General features: G+C 41.6%; 1 protein-coding gene across 3 annotated transcripts in view; it reads left to right on the forward strand.

The window, feature by feature from the left end:
- LOC120054646 (rab GTPase-activating protein 1-like) overlaps positions 1 to 21,728 on the forward strand; it is a 168,455-nt gene that overhangs the window by 57,298 nt on the left and 89,429 nt on the right. For all 3 annotated transcript variants that reach the window (XM_039002152.1, XM_039002153.1, XM_039002154.1), the window contains exons 12-13: positions 8,089 to 8,182; positions 8,868 to 9,018. In XM_039002152.1, the coding sequence (XP_038858080.1) occupies positions 8,089 to 8,182; positions 8,868 to 9,018 (245 nt within the window). The remainder of the gene's footprint in view (positions 1 to 8,088; positions 8,183 to 8,867; positions 9,019 to 21,728) is intronic.

The following is a 21,728-nucleotide window of genomic DNA, read 5'->3' on the forward strand; positions in this document are numbered from 1 at the left end:
TTTGTTCGGTAAAGTTCATATTTATATCCAAAAATCTGAGTTTACATTGGCGCGTTACGTTCAGAAGTTCCAAAACATCCGGTAAATTTTGCAGAGCGCCACATCCATTTACAGAAATACTCATTATAAATGTTGATGAAAATACAAGTATTAAACATGGAATTTTAGATGCACTTCTCCTTAATGCAACCGCTGTGTCAGATTTCAAAAAAGGTTTACGGAAAAAGCAAACCATGCAATAATCTGAGTCGGCGCTCAGAGCCCAATCAAGACACAAATATATCCGCCATATTGTGCAGTCAACAGAAGTCAGAAATAACATTATAAACATTCACTTACCTTTGATGATCTTCATCAGAATGCACTCCCAGGAATACCAGTTCCACAATAAATGTTTGTTTTGTTCGATAATGTCCATCATTTATGTCCAAAATCCTCCTTGTTGTTCTAGCGTTCAGTACACTTTCCAAACTCAAGTCCAGCGGAAAGTACGGACGAAAAGTAAAAAAAGTTATATTACAGTCCGTAAAAACATGACAAACGAACTATTGAATCAATCTTTAGGATGTTTTTAACATAATTCTTCAATAATGTTCCAACCGGAGAATTCCTTTGTCTTCAGAAGTGCGATGGAACAGAGCTCGCTCTCACATGAACGCGCATGGTCAGCGCATGTTCAGGTCATGGTAGACCTTACTCAATCCCCTCTCATTCGGCCCTACTTCACAGTAGAAGCATCAGACAAGGTTCTAAAGACTGTTGACATCTAGTGGAAGCCTTAGAAAGTTCAACATTACCAATATCCCACTGTATCTTCAATAGTAGCTGAGTTGAAAATCGACCAACCTCAGATTTCCCACTTCCTAGTTGGATTTTTTCTCAGGTTTTTGTCTGCCATATGAGTTCTGTTATACTCACAGACATCATTCAAACAGTTTTAGAAACTTCAGAGTGTTTTCTATCCAAATCTACTAAAAATATGCATATTCTAGCTTTTATGGCTTTGTAGCAGGCCGTTTACTCTGGGCATGCTTTTCATCCGGACGTGAAAATACTGCCCCCTACCCCAAAGAAGTTAAAGAATGATTTTTAATCTTCGAGACAATTGAGACATGGATTGTGTATGTGTGAGGGTGAATGGGCAAGATACAATTTTGAAGTGACTTTTGAACGGGATACGGCAGTAGGTGCCAGTTTGTGTCAAGAACTGCAACGCTGCTGTGTTTTTCACGCTCAACAGTTTCCCGTGTGTATCAACAATGGTCTACCACCCAAAGGACGTCTAGCCAACTTCACACGACTGCTGGAAGCATTGGAGTCAACATGGGCCATCGTACCTGTGGAACGCTTTCGACACCTTGTGGTCCATGCCCCGACGAACTAAGGCTGTTCTGAGGGCAAAAGGGGGGTGCAACTCAATATTAGGAAGGTGTTCCTCATGTTTTGTGCGCTCTATAATTTGTAAGATATGGGCCCTCTATGTAGTCTATGAGATAAAGGCTATATATGTAGTCTGAGTTATAGGCTCTGTACACAGCCTGTGAGATATAGGCTTTGTATGCAGCCAAGCTTTTGAGGAAGACAATATACTCTATATAGTTTGTGAGATATACACTAGTGTATGTAGTCTGAGATACAGTGCCTATAAAAAGTTACCACCCTTGGATTTCTGAAAATGTTATTGTTACAAAGTGGGTTTAAAATGTATTTAATTGTCTATTTTTTTGTCAATCTACACAAAGTACTCTTGTCAAATGACAAATAAAACACTAATATACCTTGATTAGTTAAGTATTCATTCCCCTGAGTCAAAACATGATAGAAACACCTTTGGCAGCAATAACAGCTGTGAGTGTTTTGGGGGTAAGTCTCTAAGAGCTTTTTTCTGTCAAGGTGTTGGGTATCATGGCTAGATAGCAATTTAAGTCTTGCCATAGATTTTCAATCAGATTGAAGTCAAAACTGTAACTTGGCCACTCAGTGTCTTCTTGGTAAGCAACTCCAGTGTATATTTTGCTTTGTGTTGTAGGTTATTGTCCCGCTGAAAGGTGAATTCCTCTCCTGCTGTCTGGTGTTTGCCTGTGCTTCGCTCCATCACGTTTTTCATCCTGAAAACTTCCCGGTCTTTGCTGATGTTAAACATACCCATACCTTGATGCAGCCGCTAACATGCTTGAAAATAAGGAGGCAGTTATTCAGTGACGTGTTGGATTTTCCCCAAACAAAGGCTTTGCATTTAGGCCAAAAAGTGTGTTCCTTTGCAGTATTACTTTAGTGCCTCGTTGCATACATATGCATGGTTTGCGTATTTCTATTCTGTATATTTTAATATTTTTCACTCTGTCATTTAGATCATTATTGTGGAGTCACTACAATGTTGTTGAGCGAAAACTGAGGATGGATCATCACAGCCATTGAACTCTGTAGCTGTTTTCAAATCAACAATGGTCTCATAGTGACATCCCTGAGGAGTTTCCTTCCTGTCCTGCAGCTCAGTTTAGAAGGACTGCATCTTTGATGTGTCTGGGTGGGTTTAATACATCATCCACAGCACAATGATTAACTTGACCATGCTTAAAGATTTATTCAATATCTCTTTTGTTATTGTTAACCATCTAACAATCACTGCCCTTTATGAGGCTTTACCTGGTCTTTGTAGTTTAATCTGTGCTTGAAATTCAATACCTTACTGAGGGACCTTAAAGATGTTTTATGTATGGGGACAAAAGAAGGCTACCCCCCTAGACTACATTTCTTTTCACTTTGACATGGTCTTTTTTGTAGATCAATGACTGAAAATTACAATGAAATATATTTCAATCCCACTTTGTAACGCAACAAAATGTGAAAAAAGTTAAAGGGGGGTGTGGACTTATTATAGGTGCTGTAGCCTCTGCGTGCGGTCTGTAGGATCTGAGATAATGCTTCTGTATGTAGTCTGTAGGATCTGAGATAAAGCCTCTGCTTGTAGTCTGTAGGATCTGAGATAAAGCCTCTGCGTGTAGTCTGTAGGATCTGAGATAATGCCTCTGCATGTAGTCTGTAGGATCTGAGATAATGCCTCTGCATGTAGTCTGTAGGATCTGAGATAAAGCCTCTGCGTGTAGTCTGTAGGATCTGAGATAAAGCCTCTGCGTGTAGTCTGTAGGATCTGAGTTAAAGCCTCTGCGTGTAGTCTGTAGGATCTGAGATGAAGCCTCTGCGTGTAGTCTGTAGGATCTGAGATAAAGCCTCTGCGTGTGGTCTGTAGGATCTGAGATAAAGCCTCTGCGTGTAGTCTGTAGGATCTGAGATAATGCCTCTGCATGTAGTCTGTAGGATCTGAGATAAAGCCTCTGCGTGTAGTCTGTAGGATCTGAGATAAAGCCTCTGCGTGTAGTCTGTAGGATCTGAGATAAAGCCTCTGCGTGTGGTCTGTAGGATCTGAGATAAAGCCTCTGCGTGTAGTCTGTAGGATCTGAGATAAAGACTGCGTGTAGTCTGTAGGATCTGAGATAAAGCCTCTGCGTGTAGTCTGAGAGACGGGTAACTGCCGAAATGGAAGGAAACGCCAACATAGTGTCTTAATAGGGCGTTCAATATACTTTATCCCTAATTTAGTGTTTCCATTATTTTGTCATTTACCTGTATATGCTCTGTATGCATCCTATGGAGAGAAAAAAGTGTCTGAGACAATATGTGCTTCATGACTTGTGTAAACCTAATGCTCTCTACACATTTTTCCATTGACTTGAGTCATAACATGAAGCTTAACACCAGTGGTGTCACACTGTAGACTAGAGCCATACTCAATGTGCCAACAGACCTCTCACTGCTTAGAGGAGATCCAGTGAAACTATGTTGAGGGCTGCTTGACATTACAAACATAGTAGTACAGGAAGTCTCTTTGGCTTACTTTCTATAGCAGTTCTAGTGGAAACTGTGCCTTCAGAAAGTATTCATACCCCTTGACCGTTTACATGTTTTTTTTGTTAGCCTGAATTTGAAAATGATTACGTTTTAGATTTTGTGTCACTGATCGACACCCCATAATGTCAGTGTTTTTCGAAATGTTTACAAATGAATTTAAATTGAAAAGCAAAAATGTCTTGAGTCAGTAAGTATTCAACCCCTTTGTTATGGCAAGCCTAAAATAAGTTCACGAGTAAAAATGTGCATAAGTCACAAGGGCCATGGACTCTGGGTGCAATAATGGTGTTTAACCTCTTTAATGTAATAGCAAAATGTAGATTTCCGCCTAAATAGACCTAACCAAAAGTAACTGCTATTCATGCATCTGACATGAAAAACCTTGGTATATTTGGAAAAAAGACATCTGGGAGATTGAGGAAATTATCAGAAGATATGAGTTACATAGTTCACAAGATCAAGCACACAAAATAACCTTTTTTATTTTGAAAGTCATCTTTCATTGACCAGCTATAAGTGAATTATTGGTGACTAGAGCTGGAAACGAATCAGATGGCTTCCACAATGTGAACCGTATCAGGAACAAAATAGGATTGATAGACCTAACATCTAGAAATGGGCAGATGTTTTAGTAAGTGGTGTTAGGTGTTGTCACGGGATGTTTCCAAGTGTCCCTATACCTTTCCAAAGTGGTATATGTCTGTAAATTAGGTAATTTCAGTGCTATTACATATTTTCAATCCCTAAATGCTATTTAAGTTTAAAAACACAATTTCTACCATATCAACCTCACTCAAACATTGTGGTGGTGTTATGGGGTATCCAGGGTACATTCAAGTGTCGTTTCATCCTCTCCAAAGAGAATGTGGTAATTGTACTGTTTTTACACACTGGATGTGCCTGAAAGTTATTGTTCACTATAAAAACTACATTTCTACAATACCAACCTCTCTCAAACATTGTGGTGGTGTCGGGGGACAGACAGGGGATATGTGTTTTTTCAACCTCACCAAAGTGCCTGGACGTTTAGCCTAGGCATATCCAATGTATTGGTCCCCTGTTTACATCACACAAACTTGTCAAACACAAACTTGGTTACACACGTGTCCTTCACTAAAAAAGGTGCAAAAATAGAAACAAACTGAACTATTTACAAATGGTGTTGGTTTTACGTCCCAGGTGTAGATGATTTAGATTTCACTTTCACCTCAGCTGGTGCATGTCGTGATTAGACTTTGAAGCAGTCCTTCTCTGCCAGGAAACAAGAAGCAAACTGGCATTTCGGACAAAAGATCTGTCAATTTCCCTATTTTCTTTTTCAAGAGGTCTATGAAAAGCATGGGATTGTCCACAAAGAGCTTGTACCCACTGCCAAGTAAGGGGAAGTCACACCGAATTACAGTTACCCTACATTTACAAAACGAAAGTAAAAACATCAAGACTAAACTTTATCTGTACAGTGTCTCACATAGGTGTGAAGCATATACACAATGCAAACAGTAACACTTTGGAGATAAAGGCAGAGGTGAGAGCCACAAATAAACAATGGTCATGAGAGTTTAGTAGTCTCTCCAAAGTTACAAGGATGAAACTTAGAACAGCAAACTGAACTAATATGAAACATAAAAAAATATATATTTTATTTTAACTATGCAAGTCAGTTAAGAACAAACCCGGATGACGCTGGGCCAATTGTGCACTGCCTTAGACTGTTGTGCCACTTGGGAGTGTCACGTTCCTGACCTTATTTTCCCTTATTTTGTATTTATTTAGTATGGTCAGGGCGTGAGTTGGGGTGGGTAGTCTATGTGTGTTTTCTATGTTGGGTTTTTTGTGTTCGGCCTGGTATGATTGGTATGGTATGAAGGTATGATTGGTATGATTGGTATGGTATTCGGCCTGGTATGAAGAGGCAGCTGTCAATCGTTGTCCCTGATTGAGAATCATATTTAGGCAGCCGGGGTTTCACGTGTGTTTTGTGGGTGTTTGTATTTCGTGTCAGTGTTCGTGCCACACGGGACTGTTGTTCGGGTAGATTCTCTTTGTTATTTGTTTCGTGTAGTGTTCAGTTTATTTCTTAATAAAACATGGACACTTTCCACTCTGCGTTTGGTCCGATCCCTACACCTCCTCTTCAGACGAAGAGGAGGAAATCTGCCGTAACAGGGAGCCCATAGACTAACTACTCTGGAATTATATAAAATTTAAATGACAGAGTTTAATGGCTGTGATAGGAGATAACTGAGGATGAATCAACATTGTAGTTACTCCACAATACTAACATAAATGACAGAGTGTAAAGAAGAAAGCCTTTACATAATACAAATATTCAAAAACATGTTTGCAATAAGGCAATAAAGTAATACTGCAAAAAAAATTGGCAAATCAATGAACTTTTTGTACTGAATACAAAGCATTATGTTTGGGGCAAATCCAACACATCACTGAGTACCGCTCTTCATATTTTCAAGCACGGTGGTATGGTAGCTGCATCATGTTATGGTTATGTTATAACATGTTATGTTATGCTTGTCATCGGCAAGGACTAGGGAGTTTTTTTAAATAAAAGAAACGGAATAGAGCTAAGCACAGGCAAAGTCCTAGAGGATAATCTGGTTGTCTGCTTTCCAACAGACACTGGAAGACAAATCCTTAAAAAAAAAATTCTCTCCCCAATTTTGTGGTATCCAATTGGTAGTTACAGTCTTGTCTCATCGCTGCATTTCCCGTACGGACTCGGGAGAGGCGAAGGTCAAGAGCCGTGTGTCCTCCGAAACACAACCCAACCAAGCCGCGTTGCTTCTTGACACAATGCCCACTTAACACGGAAGCCAACCACACCAATGTGTTGGAGGAAACACCGTACACCCGGTGACCATGTCTGCGTGCACTGCGCAGGAGTCGCTAGTACGCGATGGGACAAGGACATCCCTGCCGGCCAAACCCTCCCCTAACCTGGACGATGCTGGGCCAATTGTGCACCGCCCCATGGGTCTCCCGCTCGCGGCCGGCTGCAACACAGCCTGAACTCAAACCCAGAATCTCTAGTGGCACAGCTAGCACTGCTATGCAGTGCCTTAGACTGCTGCGCCACTCAGAAGGCCCGTACCGGAAGACAAATCCACCTTTCACCAGGACAATAACCTTAAACTCAAGACCAAATATACACTGGAGTTGCTTACCAAGACGACATTGAATGTTCGTGACCTAGTTAGTTTTGACTTGAATCTGCTTGAAAATCAATGGCAACACTTGAAAATGGCTGTCTAGCGTTGACCAATTTGACAGATTTTGAATATTTATTTTGAATAATAATGGGCAAATATTGGACAATCCAGGTGTGCAAAGCGCTTCGACTTACCTAGAAATAATCACAGCTGTATTTGTTCCAAAGGTTATTCATAACGTTTATTGAATACTTATCTAATCAAGATATATCAGTGTTTCATTTTCCAATAATAATGCCATTTTTTAATTTTTATTCCTCTTTCCAATTTGACATTAGAGTATTCTGTGTAGCTCGTTGACAAGAAAATTACATTTAAATCCATTTTAATCCTACTTTGTAACACAACAAAATGTGGATAAAGTCAAGGGTGTGAATACTTTCGATGGGACAAGGACATCCCTGCCGGCCAAACCCCCCTTTCGGAAAGGCATGCTGGTTTTTCCTTTGTAGCCAATCACCCTGCCTGCATGGAGCTGTCTGCTCCACAGCCACTCAATGTGTGAGACAGCCAGGTCCGCTTCAGACCTCATTGCACTTGAGTGTGTGAGCCAGACGAACGTCTGTGTGTGTGTGTGTGTTTTAAAACACAAATAAGGGTACTTCTCTCAGCTGTTATTGGGAATCAGAGCTCCATCATGAGAGGAGAGCAGTAGGCAGCCCAGTTCACAGCAGCCCAGGGGACTGCAGCTCTGGCTTAACACTGCACTAATGTAGCGGCATCACATTAGATCATTTTTCTACCAACTGCTTGATGACTTCCATTTCAATTTGGATTTCAATTGTTAGTTTTTAACGATAATAGCAGTGTTCAAATGAGGGGGTGCCCCACATTGATATCCTTTGACGATTGTGATTGGGGCTCATTTTGATATTTCAAGTTGTTATACAGTGGCCCCTGAGATGACAAACTGGCCTCTGATATTAAACTCCAGTCCTTGTGTCTTCGGCAGATAGTGACAGCGAGATCTCCAGTGGGACCGGCGACGTGTCCAAAGACTGCCCTGAGAAGATTCTGGAGTCCTGGGGTGGAATCCTCAACAGATGGTAAGACTCACAGGGAGTGTGGCAGTCATGATGACCACAATTGTACTGAAAATGTATGGAATCATTGAGTTGAGGAGGAGGATGATGATGACGATGGATTGCATACATGGGCACACTTTGTCTACAGTAGAGATATGGTGCGGTCATAAAAATTCATAAAGCCTTCATATGCGTGACAATATAAGTCATACTGTATGTACCATATGGCTGCTCCTTTCACTGAGATTCATCCGTTGTTGATGTACAACGACAGTCTTTATGCGACTGTCATATACACGTCATTTTCTTCTCCCTATGCTTTGTAACTAACCGTAGGTGTATCTCACAAGAGACTAAATGCAAGTCCAACAGGAAGCTGTAGAGAACTGCTTGATTATTTTAATGAAACGCGTTCAATGTATACATTTTCTGATCATGTGAATTGGTTTGCATTACCACACATTGCTTTCGTATGTGTGGTCACATTAATAACTTTATTTCAAGGGGACTCCATTTCACTCCTCATAAAAACAGATCCAGGGACGCAACATTGATAATGGATATCCTCGCCCATGCCTGTACTGTAGATGGCCTTACCCTGATAAGAATTGCTGTTTTATGAAGAGTAGAACTCAATTTCTTCATATCAGATTCTTAACTACCTCTGTGGTGGGTGTGTGTGTGTGTGTGTGTGTGTGTGTGTCAGGCATGGGAACCTGTCTGTGCGGCCTAAGGGCCTGACGGCGCTGGTGAAGCCTGGGGTCCCTGAGGCCCTCAGGGCTGAGGTCTGGCAGCTCCTCTCAGGCTGCCAAAGTGACCAGGACCTGCTGGATAAATACCGCATCCTCATCACCAAGGTAAGGAGAGAAAGGCACGCGCGCGCACTGATACACACAAAAACACGATAAGACACACACAAGCTCACACCTATTTATCGACATAATCTCACGCACAAAGATGTTCACCGATACACTAACACCTCACTCACACACACATGCTGTGCTCAATGAATCACATGCTTAAAGACACGCACTCGCACACGATTAGTGATTCCCACATGTATTTGAATGTACTCTCCAGTTCTGTTCTCTGAAGTGTAAAGGTTGAGAAGTTGCCTTCACAATGGTCGCATGTTGGCTGTAATGAAAATGTAAGTGTTGCAGAAATGAACACGAGTTAGTCAAATACGTGTACTGTATAACCATCATGCAAATTGTCATTTCGAGTGCAGAAACTGAGACAATCCTTAAAGACGTTGGTGTGAAAAACATGCTCTTCAACTTGGGGTCGGGAAAGTGTAGTAATGATTTGCATCAACGTGCCCTGCAGGGAATCTCTCTCATACCTATTCCAGTAGGTGCCACCTTGCAGTTGTCCCTCATTCCCCTGGAGAGACTGAAGGACTCTCACAACAGGCCAGTAAATTGGCTCCATAAAGAGCCTTCCGTTTTAGAATTGGAAAAACTTCATGGTCCACACAATTTGGAAATGTGTCATTGGCTTCACCATGACATGATTGACATAGAAACAGCATTGAAACATCAGAAGCATCTCATCGTCAAGGTAATTTCAGTTCAACTAGAATTTGCCAGATTGTTTCGGTGCATCTTGAATTATCCGGATCATTTGAATTCAACTTGAGTTTGCCCTGATCAGTTCAACTTGAATGTGGATGGTCTGATCCCACAGCGAGCAGAGTTGTTGTGCCTTTAGCTAATTCTCTTATGTTTCTCATGGAGGTATGCCGGTTCTGATGCCAAGTATGGGTGATGGCAGGAATTTTCCCACAGTAAAAAGGCACTGTTGTTGACTCTGGCACAATTGAACAGTCCTCGTGGTTAAATAATACTTTTTGGGGATTTGGTTTGACAAGGGGATAGGGAAGGGACATTGGGACACTCGGATTTGAGTGTCTGACAACAAGCTGTATGGACCATCAAAATCTGGGACTTTAGAAAAGGGTCAAACTCAAATGTAGGACTGTCTGAACGCTAGAATTTAAATACAATTAACCTTTTACGGGGGCAGCCCGACACCGGTACACTTATGACAACATCCAGCTCAAAGTGCAGGGCGCGAAATTCAAAATCTATTTTTTTTTAAATATTTAACTTTCACACATTAACAAGTCCAAGACACCAGATGAAAGGTGCACATCTTGTGAATCAAGCCAACATGTCCGATTTTTAAAATGTTTTACAGGGAAGACAAAATATGTAAATCTATTAGCTAACCACGTTAGCAAAAGACACAACTTTTCTAACTCCATCAGTTTCTTACTCCATCAGGTGCTATCACAAATTCGACCAAATAAAGATATAAATAGCCACTAACCAAGAAACAAATTCATCAGATGACAGTCTGATAACATATTTATTGTATAGCATATGTTTTGTTCGAAAAATTTGCATATTTCATGTATAAACCATAGTTTACATTTCAGCTACAATCCGAAATTGCACCGAAAGCAGCCATAATATTTACAGACACCAACGTCAAATAGCTAATTACTCATCATAAAACATTTCTGAAAAATACATAGTCTGCAGCAATTGAAAGACAGGCATCTTGTGATTCCAAACAATATTTCCGATTTATTAAATGTTTTACAGCGAAAACAAAATGTATCGCTATATTAGCGTAGCTACAATAGACAGACACAATTGGGCGCCCACGGCCAGTTCACATGCACGACAGATATATGAAATAACATCATAAAATGGGTCTTACTTTTGCTGATCTTTCATCAGAATGTTGAAGAAGGTGTCCTCTGTCCAGATGAGTCGTTGTTTCGATTCAGAATGGCAAATTTCCCTCTTCAATTAGCATTGGCACTAGCCGATGGCATAAATTTCTCCAACGTAAACACAGTCAGAGGACGGAACACGGCAAAACTCCCGAATAAAGTTTCAATAATCTGATTAAACTATATTGAAAAAACATACATTACGATGATATGGTCACATGTATCAAAAAAAATTTGAGCCGGAGATGTTAGCCGTTCGTTACGAAGGCAAAATAGAAGTCAAGCCCACTTCCTTCAGAGTACCGGAAGTGGACGTTCACGTCAAAGAAATAGGTTTTTTTCCACCACAGAACAAGATGAGCACAAAAATGTCTTCTCTGACATCCTCTTTACACCAATAGGAAGGCGTATAGAGTGTCAGCAGACTCCTAAGTGTCAAGACCATGTATAGGCATCAAGTTGAAAAGAGCATCGATTTCTGACATTTCACTTCCTGGTCAGGAAAAGTGCTGCAGAAGGACTTCTGTTTCACTCAGAGAAATAATTCCAACTGTTTTAGAAACTAGAAAGTGTTTTCTATCCAAAAAGAATAATAATATTCATATTGTACGAGCAAGATTTGAGTAGGAGGCCGTTTGAAATGGGCACGATTTCACTGGCTACTCAACACTTTGCCTTGCAGCCATAAGAAGTTTTAAGTTGACTATTAGCTTAAGATAAATATAACATTTTCAATCTCTCGCTGCACAAGTACAAAATGTGTCTATAGTATGTGGCGGAACAGCAGTGTTCTAGTTACACGTTTATTTCTCCAGCCTTCAGAGATGTACAGTAGTGGATCTCTGGCATCCTGGCCTTAATATGTGTGCTACTAGGCAGTAGCCCAGTCAGTGTGTGACCTCCTTTTACTACACAGATCACGGTTCTATCACCCAGTGTGGGGCGTGTAGAGACCATGTGTCAGACAGAGAGGCTGATCCTATCAGCCCCACTGTTGTCCTGGCACTAAAATGCCACAACTAATGTGAAGCATCATTCTCTGTAGTCTGTCTGACAGATACACCCACATAACCCCTAACCCCACAGCCCCAATTCATTCCACCTTGACTGGTCTCTGCCTAGTCTCTTATCCAACGGCTGGTAGACCATGGCACAAAATCTATTTTGGAGCAGCCATGATTTTTACTACCTTAGAGCTAATTCCAAGTGACTAATGTATTTTTTTGTATGAGGACTTGTGAGGAGGATAACTAGGCGACAGCCCCTCACTTTTGTGTATAAAACAATACTCATTCCTTTCAGGAGAGGGTCTTAAAATACAACGCACTCAGTGATCATTTGCCTGAAATAGAGGGATTGAAGAGAGTGGGAAAATGGATCCATAAACTAAAGGTTACCGCTCGCGCATGGGGCACAATTCTTCTTCTTTTTTTTTTTTTTTTTAAGCCGAATGAAACGGAACAGGCTTCTCCTTTGACATATATTTATGCTGGGCTGTCGTCGTCTCTTGCCTGCCGGTGTAAATTTACCCTCGCCTTGCGTCTTTAACCCAGAGCCTCAGTTCTCTCTCTGTCTCTCTGTCTCTCTGTCTCTCTGTCTCTCTGTCTCTCTGTCTCTCTGTCTCTCTGTCTCTCTGTCTCTCTGTCTGTGTCTGCCCAGCCCCCCTGCCTCCCACGGAGGCAGAAAATAGCAGCAGTCCAGATGAGCTCCTAAATATACCACAACACTAGCTTACGTAAGGAAGGTTATGTGACAGAGAATATCCTGGTGAGCGTTCACTCATTCATTGTAATTCTTTGAGTGGGCTCCCTTCCTTATTGGATGTAATGATATTGATAGACTGGGTGGCAGGTGCTATTAATAGCCAGCTAAAATCCCGGGGGGGGGGGGGCGTAGTGTCGTAGGGCTCGACGTCTGTGTTATTAATGGGCCGATCTCCCCTCAATGATGATTCTAATGCTGATTGAATCCCAAGTAATTGTGCCGCGGCTGGTTATGGGGGTATAAATCAGGGCACATTTCACTCTGCTTTCTGACGGTGACACTCATAATTGACAGTGACTCATAATCGCACGTGACGCTAGACAAGACGACACTGGGTTGGGTTGTACTGCAGGAAAAGGGATTTATTGGGAGAAGAGAGGGCTGTTCTCTGCTTTTGTGTATTTTCAAGTCATTTTTTGAGGCTCACAGTGAATATTTTTGGTAGGACGTGTACAGTATAAGAAACGTTATCCGGCAAGTTGCCGTTGACTTAGTCAAAGCTTTATACTCAGGTGTCTGGGGTGCCAAGGCAGACAGATCATGCCTTTTTGCTCTGCAAGAATTCAAGTTTAAATTTTAAACTTTTGTGCTCTTATTTAAAAAATAATAATAATAAAAATAAATAAAAATTACTTGGCTGAATGTCATTTTAAACAAGCGTTTCCTCCGAACATAAAGGAGGTTTTGGTTTGTGTGGTTCCCTGGTAGCCTAACTCCTGGATACCAGTTTTGATATTGTTAAGTGTCATACCCTCTTCACTTTAACATTACATGTAGTCTGCACTCATTCACACACGCACACACTCTTCCTAGTTGTCGGTCTTCAGATTATTGCTAAATTGCAAATAACTCCGTTCTTAGTCTGTGTGGCACTTTGTTTTGGCGTAAGCGTGAAACGTAGATTTTTCACAACCTTTTACTCTCCCTGTGTGATCTTTCAAAGGTGTGCTGCTGTTGAACCATGGCTTAAAAAAGATTGAAAGCTATTTGAAGTCTGCTCCTCAGAAAGGCACTTACACTGTAGTGCTGCCAATTCACATTACAGTTAGAGTTCCTCTGTCGGGATCAATCAAAACCAATGACAAAAGTTGGATGGGGGTTCAAATTGGAAGTCTCGAAAAATGGTGTTGGCCTGTCTCTGAGATTGGAAGTCACTGATGTCTGTGGAAAGAAAGGATTGTTTTGCCAGAATGAAGATTGATTTTTCATCTTTCCTCTGTGATTGTCAGGTATTTCACGATTCACAAAACTTAAATTGACATCATTATCAATATTTCAATTATTTGCTCACTAGGCCTATTTATATCTCAAATGTACTATGAGAAGAATATTTGATAATTACTCTTTTTACAATTGCAGGGATGCACTATACTGATTTTTTTTTTCTCTCTCTAAAGAGCCTGTATGATTGTATGAAACATGAAAAACGTATTCTGCAGCTCAAGCCACAGTTGGTACAGACAGACTGTCTCAGGGGTAAAACCGCTCTCTTCAGAGGCTGTGCCGCTGTCACGTCTCACCTGGATCCCACTAATGCATTATCTTCCACTCAGGCCCGCAATGAACAACAGTTCAGTCCTTCTGAAGGATGTAATTAAATCTTCGATGAGGGATCTTTGTTTTTCTCAAGGTGCTTCAGCTCCATTTTTATGTCATATTTGGCCCGCACTCCAGCTAGCTTTGCAGTGGCATTTAGTGAGTCTCTGCAATCAAAGGTAGCATCAGGAGCGTCGGACTAGAATTAATCAGACACCCACGCGTGCTAACCCACAGACAATGCTGTACAAATGTTCACTGGGATGAGCTGCCATGGAAACATGCTTGGATTTGAGTTCATTCTACTTGTGATGCTCTTCCGTGCCCATATTCTGTTTGTCTGATTTAGACCCTTCTAATGTGATGCTCCCAGATACTGGCTTGACTTTGCTGCTCTTTGAACTAATTTATAATTTTGTTGTTACTATGGTAATAAGATATTATTCATGATTAACTTTGGCAGGCTGTATCAATTTGTCCCATTTCGACTATCACATTGCCGCAAATTGGTTTGGAGGGTGACAGAGCTAAGCTCTCATTGATTGGTCTCAAAAATGCTAATCCTAAAATGCTAAATAAATAAACAGTTCTCAAATTGCCTACTTCCCTGGTCAATAGACTACTTGCTAGATTAGGTTTTAAGATAATTCCATGAAGATGGAATTTGTTGGGATTCATTTCAATCGCGGTGAATCAAAATAATTTGTGAATCGTGAACATATATTTTAGGAATAAAGATTAGATGTAGCCTTTCTTTTGGATTAGGCTATGTGATTTCAAAACGTATTTTGTAGATACAGTGCATTCGGAAAGTATTCAGACCCCTTCCCCTTTTCCACATTTTTAAAAACGTTATAGCCTTATTCTAAAATGGATTACATTTAAAAAAAAATCCTCAACAATCTACACACAATACCCATAATGACGAAGTGAAAAGAGGTTTTTAGATTTCTTTTGAAAAATACAAAACAGATACCTTATTTACCGAAGTATTCAGACCCTTTGCTATGAGACTCGAAATTGAGTTCAGGTGCATCCTGTTTACATTGATCAGCCTTGAGATGTTTCTACAACTTAATTGGAGTCCACTTGTGGTAAATTCATTTAGTTGGACATTATTTGGAAAGGCACACACCTGTCTATATAAGGTCCAACAGTTGACAGTACATGTCAGAGAAAAAAACAAGCCATGAGGTCGAAGGAATTGTCCGTAGAGCTCCGAGACAGGATTGTGTCGAGGCACAGATATGGGGAAGGGTACCACAAATTGTCTGCAGTATTGAAGGTCTCCCAAAACAGTGGCCTCCATTATTCTTAAATGGAAGAACTTTGGAACCACCATGACTCTTTCTAGAGCTGGCCGCACGACCAAACAGCAATCGGGGGAGAAAGGCCTTGGTCAGGGAGGTGACCAAGAACCCGATGGTCACTCTGACAGAGCTCCAGAGTTCCTCTGTGGAGATGGGAGAACTTTCCAGAAGGACAACCATATCTGCAGCACTCCACCAATCAGGCCTTTATGGTAGTGGCCAGATGGCAGCCAATCCGCCGTAAAAGGCACATAACCAGTCCGCTTGGAGTAAGACTCTCAGACCATGAGAAACGAGATTCTCTGGTCTGATGAAACCAAGATTGAATTCTTTGGCCTGAATGCATCTGTAGGAAACCTGGCACCATCCCTACGTTGAAGCATGGTGGTGGCAGCATCATGCTGTGGGGATGTTTTTAAGCGGCAGGGACTGGGAGATTAATCAGGATCGATGCAAAGATGAACGGAGCAAAGTATAGAGAGATCCTTGATGAAAACCTGCTCCAGAGCGCTCAGGACCTCAGACTTGGGCACAGGTTCACCTTCCAACAGGACAGCGACCCTAAGCACACAGCCAAGACAACGCAGGAGGTGCTTCGGGACAAGGTTTTGAATGTCCTTGAGTGGCCCAGCCAGAACCCGGACTTGAACCCAATCGAACATCTCTGGAGAGACCTGAAAATAGCTGTGCAGTGACACTCTCCATCCAACCTGACAGAGCTTGAGAGGATCTGCAGAGAATAATGGGAGAAGTTCCCCAAATAATGATGAGCCAAGCTTGTAGCGTCATACCCAAGAAGACTCGAGGCTGTAATTGCTGCCAAACGTGCTTCAACAAAGTACTGAGTAAAGGGTCTGAATACTTATGTAAGTATTTCATTTTTTAAAATTTTTAATACATTTGCAAAAATGTCTAAACCTGTTTTTGCTTTGTCATTATGGGGTATTGTGTGTAGATTGATGAGGGAAAAATAGCAATGTAATCAATTTTAGAATAAGGCTGTAACGTAACAAAGTAGAAAAAGTTAAAGGGTCTGTATACTTTCCAAATGCGCTGTACTTCCAGTTGATTTGGGCATCCAATGTATGGGACATTGCGACTTAATAGATGCTAGTCCGTCTGCAAAGTAAACACTTCTAAGGTAGCTAAGATAAATATGAGTAAACTAGAAAAGTTACATTTCCTGAACATTTGTGGGCTTGCGTCAGCTCAGTAAAAATATTTGTTGCCTACCATTAGCCATTTGGTTTTTGATATGTTGAATGAGCAAATTATTTTAAAAGGCCTAAAACGTATTAGGTTTTAATGTTGCAATGTTTTTTATCAAGGGTGGTCAACCATCCTCTAGGTAGGAGAGCTAATGGGGGTGCATGCTTTTGTTCCAGTCCCCCTCTTAACAAACCACATTTTAGAAATGAGCTGCTCAACTGGGCCTTGATAAACTGGCTCTGATGTGTTTGAGCAGACTTGTTGAAAAGCCTACACACCCAGTAGTTCTCCAGTCTGAGGGTTGGCCACATGTGTTTTATATAGTTGCCTAACAGGTATACTACTTTTTGGGGGGGTTAAGTGCCTTGATCAACGACAGGAGATGGTACATAGAGACGCTGCCAATTGTTGGTAATGAAAATTGGGTTCAAAGTCATGAAATTCCATCTGTCAAAATGTGTATGAACCCTGCAAGAGGCAATTCTGAATTGTTGCATGTCTCTTGCATTAGACTCTTTCAGCCTGTGCAGGTGAAATGGTTATGTAAATCTCTTTTTCATTTCACATATTCAAATAGATAATCTACACTTCTCCTTCCATCAAATTCATTTCTGGAATTCCTCTGGGTTTCAGCCCTGTCTTCTGTCATTGTTCCAACCCTAGCCTACCCCTGTGTTCAGTTCCCGAGCTGTCATCCCTTTCTGCATGAGAAGTGCCCTTGGGCTCAGTGAGTATCTGTCACTCACAATACCCCCCTCAGTGTCTCCAGGCCAGCTGCACTACTGGGCCACAGCCCTACCCACCAGCCCCCAACCCCCCCCTCCTCACAAAGCATTCCTGTTTACAGCCCCTCAAGCACTACAGGGACTTTAATGCAACCCACCACTTTCATATACTCAACTCCCGTTCTCACAGCCCGGTAGGCTCCATTGACAGTGCACACCATGCTTTGTCTTCACCCCCCCCCCCCCCCCCGAAGAATCACTAACCTGAAAAACAAGAGATTTGATTTCTCGTCGGAGAAACGCATGCTTGGTTTTGCCTTTTGACACCAAAAAACAATGGTGAAGAGGGGAAAGGAATGGCCTTAGCAACAATAAACTATGATTTTTTTTTTTCACGTGTCGTTCATCTGTAAAAAAAAAAAATATATATATATATATTAAATGCCCCGTCGAACAGATCTTCTCACTCTTCATAAGATCAGTTTGTTGTATTTGTACGGACGCGGAGCTGTGCTCAGTGCTGCTGCCCCAGAAATTGCAGTTTGTATTAGGGAGAAACACGCCAAAGCCTAAAACTCCTCTGGTCGTGAGTGTGAAGGCCACATCACAACAGTTCTCTGGCTGTCCTCGTGTCAGGCTGAGGCCCAAGCAACAGCCAACTGCACAACTGGGAATCCAATGAGCTTTCCCTGACACATAATAATAGAAGAGCTTGATGCAGAAAAAGTTGTATAAAACGGTAGTAAAAAAGGTAAATATAACTCAAATGTTTCTTGGGAACAGGAACAATGGTGGCCATCATGAAGCATGTGGGGACAGCAGACTGTGATAGGGATTGATTGAATATGTCCGTGAACACACCAGCCAGCTGGTCTGTGCATGGTCTGAGAACGCGGCTAGGGATGCCGTCTGGGCTGGCAGCCTTGCGAGGGTTAACACGTTTAAATGTTTTTCTCACGTTGGCCACGGAGAAGTAGAGCCCACAGGCTTTGGTAGCGGGCCGTGTCAGTATTGTCCTCAAAGTGAGCAAAGAAGCTGTTTTAATTTGTCTGGGAGCAAGACGTCGATGTCCGCGACGGGGCTGGTTTTCTTTTTGTAATCCGTGATTGACTATAGACCCTGCCACATATATACATCTCGTGTTTGAGCCGTTGAATTGCCACTCTTCTTTGTCTCCATACTGACGCTTTGCATGGTTTGATTGCCTTGTGGAGGGAATAGCTGCACTGTTTGTATTCGGTCATGTTTCCAGTCGCCTTGGCATGATTAAAAGCGGTGGTTCGCGCTTTCAGTTTTACTCAAATGTTGCCATCCATTCACGGTTTCTGTTTCGGGAAGGTTTAAATAGTCATTGTTGGTACTCGGATGCACTTGCTAATAAATTCGCTCATAGAGTCAGCGTATATGTCAATGTTGTTGTCTGAGGCTATCCGGAACGTATCCCAGTTCACATGATCAAAGCAATCTTGAAGCATGGAATCCGATTGGTCAGACCAGCATTGGATAGACCTGAGCATGGGCGTTTCCTGTTTTAGTTTCTGCCTATAGGATGGGACCAACAAAAAGGAGTCATGGTCAAATTTGCCAAAGGGAGGGCGGGGGAGGGCTTTGTATGCATCATGGAAGTTAGAGTAGCAATGGTCCAGAATGCTACCAGCTCGTGTTGCGCATTCGATATTCTGATAGAATTTAGGAAGCCTTGTTACATTTAACATTTACATTTAAGTCATTTAGCAGACGCTCTTATCCAGAGCGACTTACAAGTACATACATTCATACTTTTTTTTTTTTTGTACTGGTTGTTCTCAGATTAGCTTTGTTAAAATCCCAAGCTACAATAAATGCTGCCTCAGGATATATGGTTTCCAGTTTACATAGAGTAAACAGCATTCTCTCACAGGTGTTCCTTTTGTCTAGGTGTGAAAGGGCAGTGTGGAGTGCAATAGAGATTGCGTCATCTGTGGACCTGTTGGGGCGGTATGTGAATTGTAGTGAGTCTTGTGTTTTTGGGATGATGTTGTGAGCCATAACCAGCCTTTCAAAGCACTTCATGGCCACAGACGTGAGTGCTACGGGGCGGTAGTCATTTAGGTAGGTTACCTTGGCGTTCTTGGGCACAGGGACTATGGTGGTCTGCTTGAAACACAGATTAGTGTCCCGCTCTAGATTTTAGCTCAGTGCAGATGTTGCCTGTAATCCATGGCTTCTGGTTGGGATATGTACGTATGGACACTGTGTGGATGACATCGTTGATGCACTTTTTGATGAAGCTGGTGACTGATGCCATCGAATGAATCCCGGAACATATTCTAGTCTGTGCTATTAAGGCTGTAGCTTGTCATCCTCGTCATCAGACCACTTCTGTATTGAGCGAGTCACTGGTACTTCCTGCTTGAGTTTCTTTTCTTGTAAGCAGGAATCAGGAGGATAGAATTAGGGTCAGATTTGCCAAATGGAGGGTGAGGGAGAGATTTGTAAGGGTCTCTGTTTGTGGAGTTTTTCTTTCTGGTTGTACATGTAACATGCTGGTAGAAATGAGGTAAAACGGATTTAAGTTTTCCTGCATTAAAGCCCCCAGCCACTAGGAGCGCCACTTCTGGGTGAGTATTCTCTTGTTTGCTTATGGCCTTATACAGACACACTGTCACACAGACACACTGTCACTCTTAACATATGCTGCTACTTCTCTGTGTATTATGTTTATTTACACATTTGCACACACTGTATATAGACTTTCTTTTTTTCTATTGTGTTATTGACTGTACGCTTGTTTATTCCGTGTGTAACTCTGTGTTGTTGTTTGTGTCGCACTGCTTTGCTTTATCTTGGCCAGGTCGCAGTTGTAAATGAGAACTTGTTCTCAACTGGCCTACCTGGTTAAATAAAGGTGAAATTTTACATTTTAACCCTACTCACATGTAAATACTAAATTATCTCAACTACCTGGTACACCTGCACATTGACTCGGTACTGTTGCTCCTTGTATATAGCCTCGTTATTGTTTTGTGTTACTATTTCCTTTTTTATTTTGCAAATGTTTGTGTTGGTTCTTAACAATGCACGGTTGGGAATGGGCTCGTAAGTAAGCATTTCACTGTTAAGTCTACAACTGTTGTATTCGTCGCATGTGATCAATAAAATTAGATTCGATTGATTTGAATTAGATATCTGTTCATGTTTAATTACTGAACCTACCTTTTACGTAGTCCTTTTGATTCCTAACATAAGGCTTCTACAAGTAAGCATCACTGCTGAGGTCTTTTTTTAGATTTGAGTTCCACAATATAATATAACCAGTTGATAATACGGTTTCAGTTAATGAATCTTAAATGGCACTTGTTTTTTTATTGACTGAATAGACACTGAGTGGACAAAACATTAGGAACAGGTTCTTAATGTTGAGTTGCACCCCCTTTTGCCCAGCCTCAATTTGTCGTGGCATGTACTCTACAAGGTGTTGATACACACAGGAAACTGTTGCGTGTGAAAAACCCAGCAGCGTTCTTGACACACTCAAACCAGTGCGCCTGGCACCTACTATCATACCCCGTTCGAAGTCACTTAAATCTTTTGTCTTGCCAATTCACCCTCTGAATGGTACACATACACAATCCATGTCTCAATTGTCTCGAGGCTTAAAAATCCTTCTTTAACCTGTCTCCTCCCATTCATCTACACTGATTTGTGTATTTATCATGCGACGTCAATAAGGGATCATACTTTTCACCTTGATTCTCCTTGTCAGTCTGTCATGGAAAGAGCAGGTGTTCCTAATGTTTTGTACAATCTATATTGGGCAATTTAGCCATTAGGATTTGTTAACTGTAATGGTTGTAGCAAATTAAGCATTGTTGCTTGCTCACTGTTGGCATAGATAAGTACACACATTACTTTCCCATTCGAGTACTCGAAGGAAAATAAAGCATGCGAGTACATGAACAGTCCAAAATGTTCAAATGCCCATCCCTAATTCTCTGCAGCCTTTGTAGAGAGCATATGGTAATTTTTAATTCAAATCTCCTTTTCACATAACGCCTATTGTGAAGCATTCGCACTGGGGCGACCTTGACTTCTTCTCCCGTGTGCCGCACCAGGTTTGTTTTTGTAATGCGTTGATATTTATACTCGTATTGAGCAGCTCGAAACTAATCTCCCCGCTCTCAGGCCCACTTACCTCCGGCTCTCTTTGACTGTTAGTCAGTGTTGGTGTGAGCTACTGTACACTACAATGGCCTGGCCCTTATTTACCCAGCTGTAACAAAGAGCCCGGACAGGGG

Source organism: Salvelinus namaycush, chromosome 10 (genome assembly GCF_016432855.1).
Source record: "Salvelinus namaycush isolate Seneca chromosome 10, SaNama_1.0, whole genome shotgun sequence".
NCBI lineage: Eukaryota > Metazoa > Chordata > Actinopteri > Salmoniformes > Salmonidae > Salvelinus > Salvelinus namaycush.